Source organism: Schistocerca americana, chromosome 2 (assembly GCF_021461395.2).
Source record: "Schistocerca americana isolate TAMUIC-IGC-003095 chromosome 2, iqSchAmer2.1, whole genome shotgun sequence".
Classification (NCBI taxonomy): Eukaryota; Metazoa; Arthropoda; class Insecta; order Orthoptera; family Acrididae; genus Schistocerca; species Schistocerca americana.
Window position 1 is genome coordinate 788,620,431 of NC_060120.1, and position 18,436 is coordinate 788,638,866.

At 40.1% G+C, this 18,436-nt stretch overlaps 1 protein-coding gene across 4 annotated transcripts in view; it reads right to left on the minus strand.

The window, feature by feature from the left end:
- Positions 1-383: 383 nt before the first annotated feature.
- LOC124595025 (interleukin-1 receptor-associated kinase 4-like) overlaps positions 384-18,436 on the minus strand; it is a 126,589-nt gene continuing 108,536 nt past the window's right edge. For all 4 annotated transcript variants that reach the window (XM_047133582.1, XM_047133584.1, XM_047133583.1 and 1 more), the window contains exons 9-10: positions 7,417-7,479; positions 384-633 (exon numbers count right to left, since the gene is read on the minus strand). In XM_047133582.1, coding sequence (XP_046989538.1) covers positions 424-633; positions 7,417-7,479 — 273 coding nt within the window. In that variant the 3' untranslated portion in view covers positions 384-423. The remainder of the gene's footprint in view (positions 634-7,416; positions 7,480-18,436) is intronic.

Consider the following 18,436-nt stretch of genomic DNA (forward strand, 5'->3'; position numbering starts at 1 on the left):
GCTGCATATGTTCACATCACATCATCTGCAAATGGACCAATGCTGCCTGCTAAATTAAGGAAAGGGAGGAAGATTATACTTTAAAGTCCCATCATTTACAGTAATCATTAGAGGTTGAGCATAAGCTTGGTCTGTAGAAGGATGGGGAGGGAAATGACTATGGTCATCAACTCACATGATTTAGAGAAGCTGCAAAAAATGTACCACACAGGCTGAGATTCAAACCCCACTCTTCCTTGAATTAGAATTACTGCCTGCTAATTGCTTGATACAGAAAATAAATAATGCTGATCTTATTACACCTGAAGTCATATCACTGCACATACAAGATAGGAAGCTGTACTTGGACAAATGTGAAATTTAACACAATAATTCAGCTGAACATTTTGAAAATAAAATTTAATTAATATATACAATTTGCCTCTACAAAAAACCACATTTTTCAGCAGTATTCTCTAGTGTATTCACTATATAATCCATACTTGGCCTCAATCTTTTTTCTTCCAGGCATTTAATGGCAATAACATAAAGTTCTTCACATATCTTCTGTCCATTTTCTGCTGTCCAACTACCAGCCTTGGTATCAAGAAGTGGTTCAATGGATCCTTCACAAATGTCATCAACATGTGTTACCTGAAGAGAAAAAAAATGGTGTAGACTGCTAAGAGAAATATCCAAGTGAATGAGAATTTAAGTATTTTTTTAATTGACTTACTAATTACTGTTATAACATAGGAAATTACTGTGAATATTCACTATCTTAAACTTACAAGCAATTTACATAATAGCTAAGTAAAAAATGAAACTACATATATGCACTATCAAATTCATGAGTAAAGATTATATTCTACCTAAGTTACGAAAGACAGAATATCCATTTGGTATATAAATGATATAGATTTACGTTGTCACTGATAAAGAATATTTAGTAGGAAACATGAACTTCTTTGTGTGTCCTGCATTTTCGCTTTAGTGTATTATTATGTAGATGATTAATGAAGCACACGCAGCTCACCAGCTGTTCACTCACACCTGCCACTATTTTCGATGGTACATTATAATTTTCATTCCCACTGTGTCGAACACATGTGGTTTAACAATTTTTGAGAACATCATTTCTGAATGTTCATGATCAATTTCTTCCTTATTTCTTTTAAACGTGTAAAGCAATAGTTCTGGTATTTTCCACAAATGGTGTATTAATGGAAAATGGATTCAAAATAATGTTTTTTTTTCCAGTGCATATTTTTGACCGAAGTGACCAAAATTTCGAAAGGTAAATGGGGGAGGGGGAAAAGGCTCTAGTTTCTGTAAGAGTTGGTCTACTTTATGGTAACTAACTAACAACAGACATGTTAGTCTTGTAAGAGCCACTTTCGATCACTGTATAAGGCACTGATGGAAGTTGAATTATTGGTTGTAATGTAAACACCACTCATAAATTAGGCCTTGACCTGTTCTGACTGGCTGACTACTGCCTTCAAGGCAGTACGAGGTATGATCTATGATCGTGGGACCTGGGATCAGCATGTCATCAAAATTTCATTCATTATTGCCAGTATATGAATCCTGTTGATGCTGCTGGTTTTTTATTCGTGCAGTTCCTGATTATTTGTTCTCATGAGGTTGAATGGATCTCTTTCCAAACCTCTCTACCTCAGAAAAACATCTGAGGGGGCACTTGGAATTGAACCCGGGTCCTTCCATACCAAACACAGTGACATTAACCACTGGCAGATGTGGTCAGTTGGAAATAAAAATGCAAAATTATGATATTGTAGAGCATGGCAAAAGGCTTTTTTCTCCTTTTCAACAGTAAAATGTAAAGGCTATGACAAAAGTCATGGTTTTTATTCTCTGGAACAGTGTGTTACAATGATACAGAAATAGTTTCATGCTCACTTTGGTACATGGAAAAATACCTTTGTTTGTAATGTAAATGATATTTCTTTTATGTTTATGCTTTGGATTTCTGTTTTCATAATGCTACACTATGTGATCAAAAGTATCTGGACACCCTCAAAAACATACGTTTTTTTCATATTAGGTGCATTGTGCTGCCACCTACTGCCAGATACTCCATATTAGTGACCTCAGTAGTCATTAGACATCATGAGAGAGTAGAATGGGGCACTCAGCGGAACTCACAGACTTTGAACGTAGTCAGGTAATTGGGTGTCACTTGTGTCATACATCTGTGGGCAAGATTTCCACACTCCTAAACACCCCTATGTCCACTGTTTCTGATGTGATAGTGAAGTGGAAACATGAAGGGACACGTACAGCACAAAAGTGTACAGGTCGACCTCGTCTGTTGACTGACAGAGACCACCGACAGTTGAAGAGGGTCGTAATGTGTAATAGGCAGACATCTATCCAGATCATCACACAGGAATTCCAAACTGCATCAGGATCCATTGCAAGTACTATGACAGTTAGGTGGGAGATGAGAAAACTTGGATTTCATGGTCGAGATGCTGCTCATAAGCCACACATCACACCAGTAAATGCCAAACGACACCTCGCTTGGTGTAAAGAGAGTAAGCTTTGAATGATTGAACAGTGGAAAAATGTTGTGTGGAGTGACAAATCACGGTACACAATGTGGCAATCTGATGGTACGGTGTGGGTATGCCGAATGCCTGGTGAACGTCATCTGCCAGCGTGTGAAGAATGGACTGCCATTCCCCAAGAAACCTTCCAGCACCACATATGTCTTGTGAGAGTGGAAGCTGCCATCAAGACTATGGATGGGCCAACACCATACTGAATTCCAGCATTACCAATAGAGGGCGCCATGAACTAGTGAGTCATTTTCAGCCAGGAGCCCAGATACTTTTGAATACACATAGTGTATATACAGAACTCCAATAGGACTGGTGGTACTACTTTACAAAAAAGGGTGACGAAAAATGATGTCCACATCCACATGACCCTTACCTGCACTCGCAAGTTCCATATATGCCAATATTTGAATGTAGCCATGACAAAAAAGCTCATCAGTTGTCAACAAAGCTGCATGGGATTAGCCGAGCGGTCTAAGGCGCTGCAGTCATGGACCGTGCGGCTGGTCCCGGCGGAGGTTCGAGTCCTCCCTCGGGCATGGGTGTGTGTGTGTTTGTCCTTAGGATAATTTAGGTTAAGTAGTGTGTAAGCTTAGGGACTGATGACCTTAGCATTTAAGTCCCATAAAATTTCACACATATTTGAACATTTTGTTGCCAACAAAATCCTTTTATCTCCCTAAGTTGCAAGTGGAATTGGATTTCTCGACAAGGTGTGGTTCCTTATTGATATGGTGGCTAAGTAACATATAGTGAGTGTCAAGGAGCAGGAGCTCTCTAGAGTGGCTTGGATATGGTGTGGTGTGGGTACTATGAGCACGAGATCGGCAATCGTAATGCATAGGTGACAGTGCTGCTGTCCATTGTGTTGGCCCATTTGGTTGTTTACAGCATGTGACAATGCTCCACTTTATTATTCAGAGAGAGCAACAATGCTCCTTACACTGGAACAGCCTGTTTCAGAACAAGTGTCTACTGTCATACATATGAAAAGAGGAAGTAGCACTTAACAGATCATCATTATTTAGTCTCATAATATTTCACAAATCTGATTTTGAAGTTAAATGTTCTTGTTTCGAATGGTAAAGAATACTGCAAATGTCGCGTTTTTAAATGTCAGAAAGCTTATTACATCCTAATTTATTTTTTTCAACAGAATCAATTAAAATGTCTTGATTTATCTTGGGCCAAATTGCTAAAACTTCAAACCACTGCAATTTAATTGATTCAAACATGTCTAGTTTGCTTCTCAAGGTGTATTCAAATTACTTTTCGACGACTTCTGCGGGCAGTTCTGAAGGTCACAAATATTTAAAAGGGTTGTGACAGCTTGAGAAAAGTTTATTTATCGCTTTTCATTATTCTTCTTATGATTGGTATCTCCCACACTTGTGTGCTCCAACATAGTATTGAGAATGTGTGCTGAGCATGAGTGACTCTTATACTGATTATGTGCTGCTGCAGCGTTTGGACCTCTGTCAGCAACATACACCATCTTTTGCATTGTGCTGAATAAACTGAACAACCATAATATCTTTATCAGTAAATGTTTGATGTTGTCTTCAATTTTTTTTAATCTCACTTAAACCTGTGGTGCACAACGCTAAGTTTCCATTCTTCATTGTTAAGGTGATATTCAATCACTCCCATGTAGTTTATTTTGCAATATTAATCACTACACAGATCAACTATTAATGCCTCTTCTACGCACCTAAAATATTCCTCACTTCTCTAGAACATATGATTGGCAGTTTCCTTTAACTTTCTCAAAATGTTTGTTGGATGAGATAGCAATTCTTTGATACTCACTGCACTATACATAGCACCCACATCAATAAGGCACTGTGGTGTTTCAAGAAATCATTGTTTAACATATCTGAAGTCCCAGCTTACACTACACTTGTCCGCCCTATTCTGGAGTATTGCTGTGCGGTGCGGGATCTCCATCAGATAGGACTGACGGATGACATCAAAAAAGTACAGCTCATTTTGTGTTATCACAAAATAGGGGAGACAGTGCCACAGACACAATACGTGAATTGCAGTGGAAAACATTAAAACAAAGGCGTTTTTGATTGCGATGGGATCTTCTCATTAAATTTCAATCACCAGTTTTCTCCTCCGATTGTGAAAACATTCTGTTGGCACCCACCTACATAGGGAGAAATGATAATCACGATAAAATAAGAGAAATCAGGGCTCGCACAGAAAAATTTAAGTGCTCGTTTTTCCTGCATGCTGTTCGAGAGCGGAACGGTAGAGAGACAGCTTGAAGGTGGTTCACTGAACCCTCTGCCAGGCACTTAATTGTGAATAGCAGAGTAAGCACAAAGATGTAGATGTGTCCAGTGAAAGAATGCACTTTTTACATGCAAAACAAGCCACTATTTCTTCAATTTTCTCATTACTATCAAGTACAAAAGCAAATACCTTCCAAATCAACTATTTCAATTCGGCATCTCACAATAGTGGGAAATAATCTTGTTTCATCTTACATGAACTTATGCCCATGGTGTGCATTTTATTAAAGCACTATTACTAATGTTTTCTTAAATGCAATCATTACATGATCATTCAATTACTACAAAGTGTAACTGAAGTCAGCATAAATGTGGCAACTCACACTTCTCAGGTACCCGGTGGCTACAGTTGTCATCCAGAACATGTTTCACAGACTGCATGAAAGATAAGGTCGTGGCAACCAGCAGTCACTAGGTGCAGCTCCATTGGGTACTGCTAAACTGGTCATAGATAGAACGCAAGAACGAAAACAGACTTCTGCTTTACCTGGGCCCACAGAATTCAAGTTTCCAGCTAACACTACAACAGCTTTCGATATTATTAGTAGTTGGGTAAATGTTTAAAGTTTTCATTTTAGTTTTATAGTAGTAGAAGTAGTTTTATTTTAAAAATTAAGAATCAGAAATATAGAGTTAATACATAATTTATTACTAACCAAGGAAATATGATTTTTATGGCCTATTTTAGCGTTTCATATGTTGTTGTTGTGGTCTTCTGTCCAGAGACTGGTTTGATGCAGCTCTCCGTGCTACTCTATCCTGTGCAAGCCAACTACTGCAACCTACATCCTTCTGAATCTGCTTAGTGTAGTCATCTCTTTGTCTCCCTCTACAATTTTTACCCTCCACACTGGCCTCCAATAATAAATTGGTGATCCCTTGATGCCTCAGAACATGTCCTACCAACCGATCCCCTCTTCTTGTCAAGTTGTGCCACAAATTCCTCTTCTCCCAAATTCTACTCAGTACCTCCTCATTAGTTATATGATCTACTCATCTAATATTCAGCATTACTCTGTAGCACCACATTCTAAAAGCTTCTATTCTCTTCTTGTCTAAACTATTTATCGTCCATGTTTCACTTCCACACATGGCTACATTCCATAGAAATACTTTCAGAAAAGCCTTCCCGACACTGAAATCGACACTCGATGTTAACAAATTTCTCTTCTTCAGAAACACTTTCCTTGCCATTGTCAGTCTACATTTTATATCCTCTCTACTTCGACCATCATCAATTATTTTGCTTCCCAAATAGCAAAACTCATCTGCTACTTTAAGTATCTCATTTCCTAATCTAATGCCCTCAACATCACCCAATTTAATTTAACTACATTCCATTGGCCTCATTTCTCTTTTGTTCATGTTCTTCTTATATCCTCCTTTCAAGACACTGTCCATTCCGTTCAACTGCTCTTCCAAGTCCTTTGCTGTCTCTGACAGAATTACAATGTCATCGGCAAACTTCAATAGTTTTTATTTCTTCTCCATGGATTTTAATTCCCACTCCAAATTTTTCTCTTATTTCCTTTACTGCTTTATCAATATTCAATTGAATAACATCAGGGGTAGGCTACAATCCTGTCTCACTCCCTTCCCAACCACTGCTTCCCTTTCATGCCCCTCCACCTTTATAACTGTCATCTGGTTCCTATACAAATAGTAGATAGCCTTTCGCTCCCTGTATTTGACCCCTGCCACCTTCAGAATTTGAAAGAGAGTATTCCAGTTAACATTGTCAAAAGCTTTCTCTATGTCTAAAAATGCTAAAAATGTAGGTTTGCCTTTCCTTAATCTATCTTCTAAGGTAAGTCGTATGGTCAGTATTGCCTCACATGTCCAGCATTTCTACGGAATCCAAACTGATCTTCCTCAAGGTCGGCTTCTAGCATTTTTTCCATTCGTCTGTAAACAATTCGTGTTAGCTTTTCAGATAATAGGCTGTCATTATGAAGAATAAATAAATAAAAAACATTATAACAGATGTGCAGTGCTAATACATGCAACATTATTGATTGACCCCGAGTAACGCAATTTTACGAAAAATGTATAATAAGGTTGATACATTCCCTTAATTTTTAACTACAAAACAAATACTATTGCAGATCCTCACAGATAACCCACTGATATCCACAGCAACACATGCTTTTATTTGAAAGGTAACAGTTTGGATTACTGTGAATATCTGCATCTGAGCAGACCTCAGCCACGGGAAACTAGAACCTACTTGTACGAATAAATTACTTCAGTATATTATTTCAGGTGTCAAGCTTTGGCACTGAAGATTTCCCGAAACTTATGACATCTACACACTTGTTGGTAAAATAATGGGCGGTTTGATAGATGAATCCTTACTTGATTATTTAAGTTGTGGAATACCTCCCTCACTGAATGACTAATCTCTTTGCTGTTATAATTTCAAAGTAAGATTATTTTCATTTATTATCCTTCCTACACTGGCTGGTTGTTCCTGACTTGCTGCCATATACACATTTTTACAAAGTTTGAGGTTCTAAATATGAAGGAAAAAGGAATAACAAACATAGTCTTACCAAGTCACAACCTTCTCTGTTTTCATCATAGGGTGACAGGCTTGTCAGAAGTTCCAGTAACACCTATAAAAACGAAAAAAAAATCATACATATAAATTAAAAAAGTGTCATTAATCTAAAATGCTTTACTGGTGTGAAATCCCCACTTAATTATTACTCAACTGTGACACTCACTCTTAAGTAATTGTTGAAAGTATTTTGAAATTGTCAAATACAGATGGAATTGTTCAGCACATCCTCTATTCCCACCTCTGCTAATCTCCATCCTTTGAAATTCCTTTCCTACTACCCTGTTTTATCACAAAACTTGTCACACCTACAGCTTCTGATTTGTCATTACGTTCCTCTTCCCACCCTGGCTGTCACCTTTTCCAAACTGCTTTTGTGCTTCCACTTTTTAATTGCAATAAATTCACGCTCTCTTTCAAGGCAATATTAGACTACATAAGATGTTTTTTTAGAAAACATGCACACATTCTACACTCACCCACCTACTAATGGTAGTGTTCCATGTTTTATCACTGCATTTGAGAGCCATATTTATTCACCTATCTTGCCCTCACTTTAAACCATGTCATGCCACATCCCTTTTCTTCTGATTGGACAACCGCACACAAATAAAATCTAAATGAGACTGGTTAGATAAGAATCTACATCATAACTGAAGATTCATCATACCAAACAATGGAGCCTCCAGGTAGGAATATCAACAATGTACGAATAGATAGATTGCTTCTTACCATAAAAAAGACACACAGCAGACAGGCACAATTAAAAGACACTTACACAAAGCTTTTGGCCACAGCCTTCATGCACACAAGCAAGCACACACAACACACACATGACTGCCAACTCGAGCAGCTCAGGCCAGAATGCATCTATCACATGGGCTGTAAGCAACAGTCAGTTGGGGGAGGGGAACAGAAGGGGTACTCATGAATTGGTGGGTGAGAGAGGAAAACTGTCTGTCAGAGTGTGCAGGGGCTAGAATTCCAACAGGTGCAGCAACTGGAGGTTGTGGGGCAGGGAGGTGAGGAAAAGAGGAGCGAAAAAGAAGAGGTGGGCGGGGGGCGAGGGGGGGGGGGGGGGGGGAAGATGGGTGGGTGAGTTGGCAGAGGGTGGCAAACAAAAAGAGTGGGAGGTAAGAATGGGGAGGAGATGATAGGACAGACGGGCTCGAAACTGTTGGGAGGATGGTGTGAGGACACTATGTTACTGTACGTTGAGGGCAGGGATAATTACAGGAACAGAGAATGTGTTGTAAGGATAACTCCTATCTGTGCAGTTCAGAAAAACTGGTGGTGGAGGGGAGGATCCAGATGGCTCAGGGTGTGAAGCAGCCATTGAAATCAAGCGTGTTACGTTCAGCTGCTTGCTGTGCAACAGCATGGTCCAATTTGCTCTTGGTCACCGTTTGGCAGTGGTCATTCATCCTGGTGGACAGCTGGCTGGTAGCCATAACAGTGCAAAAAGTTGGGCAAAGATTACTCAACTTTTTTACTGCACCATGCCTACTGAGCAGCTATCCACCAGGATGAATGGCCACTGCCAAATTGTGGCCAAGAGCAAAGTGGACCACCCTGTTGCACAACATGCAACTGTATATAACACGCCTCATTTAATGGTCTGCTCTCTTTTTTCCCTTCCCTCCCTCCCCCACAGTCTCCCAGTGCTGCACCAGGTAGCTTTGACTGCCACCTCTAGTCCCTGCATGCTCTGCCATGCAACATTGTTTCCTCTTCCCCCACCCATTCCTTTCTATGCCTCCCCCTTTCCCACTCCACTATGTGTTGTTGCTTCCAGTCTACATGTTTTAGTTTCAATCTGGCCTGAGCAGCCAGAGAGAGCAGTCACTTGTGTGAGGTGTGCTTGCTTGAATGAATGCATGCATGTTTCCCTTTTCTGATGAAGGCTTTGGCCAAAAGCTTAATGCATAACAATCTTTTTGTTATGTCTGTGTGCAAAGCAATCTACCCTTTCCATAATTGTTGTTACTATTGATTTTATTACACATCCTTCTGTTATAAACAATAATTTTTCCATCTGTTTCAGTATCAATCTTGCTCCCCTCACCCCTTGTCTTTAGGAGTGTGCTAAAATATCCAGTCATTTACTTTTCTACAAATGTGTAGTGTCTGTTCTTTTGGACAAAACGGACATGTCCAAAAGAACAGACACCTGATTTGCCTTCAGGGGCCATGAATCCACAATCTTCACAGTGGATGCACAGTTACGTTCATTCTCCTGTGGGAATCTTAAAGTAGGGAGCATGGAGAACATGGATGGGGCTGATGATAGGTGGCACTCTGTGGGAATGTGGGTTGGCCAGGAGGCGTGCAGAGACAGTCCATGCAATTACGATAAACACTGTGTCTGGATGGTGTAGTGGTAAATGCAGTTTCTCAGTACGCAAGATTCCGCATAAATCCTTGATGCAGCTGACATCAATAATTCCTTCCCTTTGTTTTCTCTCTCTCCCTTCCACCTTCAATTTATATAACATGTTACTTATTTGTTTAGCTTCTCATTTTTTGCTTTATTTTTCATTTTGACATCTTTTTACTTCTTATCTTTTTAGTCTCCTCACCCAATATTTTCACCTTGTGCATACTGCTATTTTTCTTTTGTTTGCCAAACCACCTTTGTCATCTTCCAGATTGCATACATTGGCCTGTAGGCTCTCAAAGCAAGCATGGTCCTCAATAAGGTCTTCCCTTTATTTTATATCCCTATAAACCTGACTGTTTCTCCATTCTTAGTTCCTGATGATCTGAAATTAAGTAGTGTGAATGTCTGAAATTAAGTAGTATGAATGGATACACCCTTGCTGCAACAACTATTTGTCAGCTTTGATTTGATTTAATCAATTGGCCAACGTTTCAATCATCTGCTTCTCCCGTTCTTTACATCCTACAGCCCTCAACATCAGAAATTTATTGTTGCCATCAATACACTAATCATCCATGCACTTCATTCAGTTCTAAGAAATGTGCAACCATAATTTATGATATTTAACAGTACAAAGGAACATTTCTTGACCTAGTGCAGAGATGACGCTGACATCAATGAAATTTTGTGTTTTATATTGGTACAATATTGTGTAATAACCTACCTGAAATGTCAACTTATGCAGAATAATTTTGTTTATACAGTTTTTTAAAAATAATCCAGTTGTTTGGAATTCTGTGATCAGCACATTCTTGGCTTTTTATAGTTTTATCATCAATGAATATTTATCCAAATGTGGTTAAGTTTTATATGGTGTCAGCTCATTCATTTTCAATAGTTCTTGAGTGGCTACATACAAACATGCTGTACTTCTCTAATATACGATATCTGTGAGTCTTTAAAGAATCGAACTCCCATATATAAAACAGTTTCAAACATCTGATCACTTTACAAATAAGTTAATATGTTAAATATCTAGTGTTACAGATGGTCAACCTTGGCATGATGCCAAAGTTCTATTACACAAGCAATGAACATTTATTTAGTGACTAACCATTTTCCTTTCATTATTTTCTGAGGCTGTAAGAGAGGAAAACTTTAGGCAATGTTTGAAATTAGGTTTAAAGTTTGTTGGAAGTTGTTAAGTGCTCTCCTTATCAAACACTGGATGAGTATAGGCAGGGTAATTTGCACCCTATTTCAAGAAAAGCTGGTTTTTCATGCATCTCAATGTCTATTGTGTCATATCTCTGAACTATGTGTCATATAATGATATAATGTTGCAGGTACATTCACTGCCACAGTGTCCAAATATATTGTCTGCATATGTGTTGTGAATAGAATTAGTAGTAAAGAAGTACAATATGGGAGTCAAATGAAAATTTTAAAACTTTAATTAACAACCCCACTACCAGTTCAAAATGGCTGCCCCACTTGCAACATGCACCAAGGAAGAACAGTGTTCTGTCATACATTTTCTGAGCACTGGAAGTACAAACCTATTGAAATCCATCACCAAGTGAAGCTTCAGTATGGTGATGCATGCCTATCACTGCAGCAAGTGTGCGAGGGAGTAGAAAGTTTGGAAATGGCAGGAATTCTGTGGCAGACGCACAGTGCCCGGGTCAGGCACAATGGGTTGTGACACCGCAGTCTACTGCATTGTGATGGAAAATCAGCCATGTGAAGATAGATAAAATAGCCACAAATCTGGACATTAGCCATGGCTCAGAACATCATATCATTCATGAAATGCTTAAAGTTTCACAAAGTGTCTGCAAGAAGCGTGCCACCTCCAGCTCACTTCAAAGCTGTCTGTGAAGAACTTTTGCGGCACTCTGAAGCAGAAGGTGATGGTTCCTTTATGAGAATCATTACAGAAGATGAAACCTGGGTACGGTACACTACCATCAGCCAAAAACAGAGAGAGCAAATAAGGAATACCGCCATTCCTCATCAAAACTTCCAGACACAGCCATCTGCAGAGATTTTGCTGACACTCTTTTGGGATGAATGAGACAACGTCTTGGAACACTACACAACTAGGGGAAACACTGTTCGCCAGTGAATAACACTCCAATACGTTAAAAAAAAAATCAGCTTTAGCCTGCAATGAGATCAAAGCAATATGGGCTTGTGGACTTCTGATTGCAGGTGTCACTTTGCAACATGACAGTGACTGGCCTCATACTGTCTGCGCAACACACGCAATCACCTATGACCTACACTCTGATACTTGACCACATCCACCATACTTACTAGACTTTACACTACGTTATTGCCACATGTTTGGACCACTCAAAAAGGTAATGGGAGGAAAGAAATTTTGTTCTGACAAAGAGATGCAGCAGGTGGTGCACAAGTGGCTGAGCATATGGCCAAAAGAATTTTTGTTTTCCTTTAAGCATTGAGTCGTTGACAGCACACAAAACAAGAATAAAAGCCAGTTGTCTACTTTAGTCAAAATTACTTCCATTCTACACAACTTACCATCATATTTGAAAGGTAACTGTTGAGAAATATTCCACCTTGCCTTCCCACTGTCTACTATCTACTTTCTCTTGGTTACTTAAAAATATTTCTAGTTTTGTTTCATTACTAAGAAAATATTGTGAAAATCTGTGGCTACTGTGGATTTTAAATTGTTCTTGATTTTTAATTCTTATTCTTATTACTTTTGATTGGCATTATAGCTCTTCTTATTTGTTCTTGTCCATTATTGGAGTAATTCAAGATGGGGCAGATTAACGTAGTGAGAACTATCGTGAAAAAAACAAAATTGTTACTGGTAATAAGTGTAATGTGTATGTAAAATGAGCCGTAAAAGACATTCGGTGCGCCGTGTGTAGTTTTCGGTTCCATGAGAAGTGATCAGAGGCGTCTATAAAATTTATAACAAACGATTTCATGTTTTCTTGTCAGGGGTGCACTACAAAAACATGCAAATGAGAAGCTAAAAAGGTTTTGAAGGACAAAGACAAGTTAATAAAAAGATTGCAAAATGAAGTCAACATCTTAAAAAATATATATAATGCTCCGAGTGAAAAATGTGCAAATTTAGAGAAGCAACTGCCTATTGAAGATCATTGTCGTTTGAGCAATTTGGATGTGAACAGTAACACATGGCGCCAACCTACACATAGTGTCTCACTAAATGTTGTGCAAAACAAAATTAAAAGTGTTCTTGAGCTCTAAGACAAATGCAGAGAAATGAACAATGATAAAACTGCTCTTCCTGCACTAGAAAGTGAAAAAAGAATGAAAACATGACATATGAACAATACCATAACCGATACTACAAATATCTCTACGAAAAATGACACATACAAAAAGTGTAAATAAAAATTAACTATGCACTGGGAAGAAGAAAGAAACAAAAATCAATGTACATGGAGGCAACCAAATGAAAAGACACTCTCAAGAACTTAGAAGCATTAGTGAAACACTGGCAGTGACAGGCCAGGTACAGATTTCAAAGAAGCGATGAGTAAAATTGTGAAAAATGACTATATTACACAGGACAATGTAATGACTTGTGCTAGAGCAAATGACACGTGCAAAAATAGAACCGAAAACATGTTTACAGAGCTCGAGACTTCTATTACTTCTAACTAATACGAATACCATAATCATAAACTTCAGCCACAGACATGACCTGCCAGAATCCTCACCAGTAAACAACAAAATTCATGGAATAAATGAAAAACTTAAAAACATGTGTAAGATGTTGGGTAATGTTAAATTAATAGATTTCAACTCATTTGCTAGAGTGTGTTTCACTAGACATAGACTTCACTTGGACAGTAAAGGAAAGTGCATGTTAGAAAAGATGATAAGTGAAGAAATTAAAAGTAGATCCCAAGACAGTCCGTGAACTGGGGTGGTATGAACCATATGGAGAATGCGCTACTGAACCAGCAGCAGCAACCACTTGATACAACCACATCAGCAGCCAAGAGGAAGGATAGTGCCACCACTTGTTCATTTACCAGAAGCAGCAATGTGAGTTATTGTAGTGAAGGCTTTTTATGAACTGTCACGCCCTAGACAGTGCCACCAAAATTGTAAATATAGATGCATTAAGTTCTTTGCCTCTTTCAGCAAATGTGCTGACAACCAACCCCTCTATGACTAACTTGACAAAACAAAGTATCTCCCTTTACCCACACAAGATAAATGACCATCAAAATAGTGTTCAGAGATGTAGCTGAGATACAGAGATAAATAGCTCCCAGAGGAATACAAATACACTCCTGGAAATTGAAATAAGAACACCGTGAATTCATTGTCCCAGGAAGGGGAAACTTTATTGACACATTCCTGGGGTCAGATACATCACATGATCACACTGACAGAACCACAAGCACATAGACACAGGCAACAGAGCATGCACAATGCCGGCACTAGTACAGTGTATATCCACCTTTCGCAGCAATGCAGGCTGCTATTCTCCCATGGAGACGATCGTAGAGATGCTGGATGTAGTCCTGTGGAACGGCATGCCATGCCATTTCCACCTGGCGCCTCAGTTGGACCAGCGTTCGTGCTGGACGTGCAGACCGCATGAGACGACACTTCATCCAGTCCCAAACATGCTCAATGGGGGACAGATCCGGAGATCTTGCTGGCCAGGGTAGTTGGCTTACACCTTCTAGAGCACGTTGGGTGGCACGGGATACATGCGGACGTGCATTGTCCTGTTGGAACAGCAAGTTCCCTTGCCGGTCTAGGAATGGTAGAACGATGGGTTCGATGACGGTTTGGATGTACCGTGCACTATTCAGTGTCCCCTCGACGATCACCAGTGGTGTACGGCCAGTGTAGGAGATCGCTCCCCACACCATGATGCCGGGTGTTGGCCCTGTGTGCCTCAGTCGTATGCAGTCCTGATTGTGGCGCTCACCTGCACGGCGCCAAACACGCATACGACCATCATTGGCACCAAGGCAGAAGCGACTCTCATCGCTGAAGACGACACGTCTCCATACGTCCCTCCATTCACGCCTGTCGCGACACCACTGGAGGCGGGCTGCACGATGTTGGGGCGTGAGCGGAAGACGGCCTACCGGTGTGCGGGACCGTAGCCCAGCTACATGGAGACGGTTGCGAATGGTCCTCGCCGATACCCCAGGAGCAACAGTGTCCCTAATTTGCTGGGAAGTGGCGGTGCGGTCCCCTACGGCACTGCGTAGGATCCTACGGTCTTGGTGTGCATCCGTGCGTCGCTGCGGTCCGGTCCCAGGTCGACGGGCACGTGCACCTTTCGCCGACTACTGGCGACAACATCGATGTACTGTGGAGACCTCACGCCCCACGTGTTGAGCAATTCGGCGGTGCGTCCACCCGGCCTCCCGCATGCCCACTATACGCCCTCGCTCAAAGTCCGTCAACTGCACATACGGTTCACGTCCATACTGTCGCGGCATGCTACCAGTGTTAAAGACTGCGATGGAGCTCCGTATGCCACGGCAAACTGGCTGACACTGACGGCGGCAGTGCACAAATGCAGCCCTCTCGCAGTGTCCGGAGCAAGTATGGTGGGTCTGACACACCGGTGTCAATGTGTTCTTTTTTCCATTTCCAGGAGTGTAGAAGCAAACTACTTACTTTTCTACAAATTAATATATGCTGCATTAGAAATCAGCTTTCAGAATTATAACATTTGTGTAACAATCAGGATGCTGATATTATATGTGTATCTGAACACTGGTTAACCCAAGATCAAGTTAATACACTGGTTTCCAAAATTAAAGTAACAAACGTAAATTTTGCAAGATTGCTCTTATTTTGCCACAAAACGGTATAAACAGGTGATAGTAAAGTAGAAACAATGTAAAGAATATAGAACCTAAACAGCTACAACACGCATAATGGTACACAAAAATGTTCTTCGTTTTTCTCAACTGAACAGATTTGCACACACATTCTGACAACTGCTTAATGTGCTCAGTATGGGGTGTGACCACCTCTGGCAGCAATACAGGCCTGACAATGATGGGGTATACTGTGAATTATGTCATCAGTCTCATGTTGAGGCAATAATGCCTATTCTTCCTGCAGAGCTGCTTGCTGTCTTGGAGAGTTGTTGGTGGGTGCTGATGTGATGAAAGCCGTCTCCCTAGTGCATCCCAGACATGCTCTACGGAATTCAAATCAAGAGAGTGAGGAGGCCACACCTGCTCTATGAGCGAGCATTATCATCGATCAATACAAAGTCTTGGCCCACAGCACCTCGCAACAACCACAAATGAAGTTCCAAAAGCTCATCATGATACCTGACAGCAGTTAAACCTTGCCGATTCATCTGTTATCGTAAAGAGGGGTTTGAGTGATGTTTGTTTCATGAAACTGTGTTTCACATTCCCTCTAGATGCGAATCCCTTGAGAACCACTCTCCAGACTAAATCGAGACTCATCTGTGAAAGCAACATTGTCCCATTGTTTGGCCACCCAGGTTAATGACTCCACTCTAGATGTTCCCTTCTGTGAATACGCGTCAGAGTTACCCGTGCAGCAGGTCTCCTACAATAAAGTCCACTGCCGAAGCCTCCTGCACAATGTTTGCCTCGATACTACATGTCCAGTGGATGCTGCGAGCACACATGCCAGCTGCCATGCAGTACTACGGCAGTACTGTTGTCCCCTTACAACCAAATAACGGTCCTCTCTTCTGAAATCGCATGTGATTTGCTCTGTTCTGATCTTTGGGGTACAGTTTAAGCCTGTATACACTGTCGCCACAGCCAAGAAACAACAGAACGAATCACACTAAGCCATCGGCCCACATCAGTTTGCGACTGTCCTGCTTCCTTTCTTTCTATGACCGTCCACCACAGAGTCTGGTAGGCATCTTCTCTGTGCCTCACAGCACCGTCTCTGACTGTGTACAGAGCAATTAAGGATATAGTGCTATCCAGAAAACACTACATCAACTCACAGGTGCCTTGATGTCATCGTCGACACGGTTGTCCACTGACCAGAATGCCATCTTCCATGCACAACACAATTGTGCAGTCCTCTGGTTAACGGTTTGTATGATTATATCATGAATTATGCACAGGCAGGGAAACAGCAGTTTTTAAGTTTGGACACCATTGTATATTTGTCCCCAAAGTGTATGTTGTTGCAGACATAACATGTAAAGAAACAGAGAAAGAATGGGGGGACTGGACTTCTTCCCAAAGAAGGAGTAAAATTTACCAGAATTGATTTATCTACATATTGCTCAGAACTGGATGGGGAGTTTAGTTGTGTAAAACTCGAGAATAAAAACATATTTGCAGTTAGTCTGCATAGGTCTCCAGAAGGTGATGTAAACTTTATTTATTGAAAAATGTGAGTTCATAGTTTACAAAAAAAGAAAAAAAATATTGAAAAATAAGTCAAGAATTACTATATGTGGTGACTTTTAACACAGAAATGGCAAACCACAGGGGCAAGTCACAAGGACATTTCTGAAGATGCTAAGATCATTGGACCTATACTGTACAAATAACTGTGCTACATGTAAGAATGACTGCATAGACAATAATATAGTGAATTTCCATTGGTAAGACTTCGCAGTCAGACCTTCAGCAGAAATGGTTGGCAGATGATGAGCCTTTACTCCTAATTAAAATTGAAGAACCTTAAGTGGTAATATTAAGAGGGCAGAGGGAAGAGTACATAAGAGTGTTTATTGAGAGACTAGGTAGGGCAAACTGGGGCTTTGAATAAAATTGCCAGTCGGGGAAAAGGTGAGCCGAAATGGCCCTTGATAACTGTTTTGAAGAATATACAGATTTGTGGTATTCATGTTCTCCAGTAAAAAAAAGTTAGGTCTCCAATTGCACTCAAAAATAAAAGGCTGAAGTGGTTTTCTGAAGAACTTGTGGGACTCAAAGAAAACGTGCCCATACTGTACCAGATACATATGCTTGCCTGAACCCAAAGGACAGAACAGAGAGAGAACATCTATAGGTCCTATATAGAAAAAAAAAAAATGACAGTGGAAAACTATATAGAAATACAGAAAGGACCCCCAATAAATGCAAGGTAGCATGGAAAATAATAAAACAAGAGGACACATCAAAATGCACATAAGGAGCTATGCTATAGCCTGAGGAATCAAATCATTGCCTCTTAAACTCAGTTAAAGAAATAGGAAACTATATTAAAGCAACAATTTCATCCGCAATGGGCCTGATTAGAGCCCCACTGCCAGGTGACAGGTATTTCCGTGGAGTGATATCACATCTGATGATATTATAAAAGCTTGTTTTCAAATTCTAAATGTATAAACTGCTGCTGGTTCTTGAATTACATCACTAAAAAGACAAAACACTCAATCTCTAAACCATTAGCTTTTATCTTTAATAAATGTGTAAAATTTGGAGTATTTCCAGAATCGCTCAAGATATCATAAGTTATCCCAGTTTTTAAAAAAAGGGGACAAACAACTTCCCTAAAGCTACACAAGCAGCTATAGTGGAAACTCGCATAGCCAGAGTAATTTGTTCCAGAATCTTACTTGTAGTAAGAGACACTCGTTAAGCAAAACAATTTATCCCACATAAATTAATGTAAAATATGA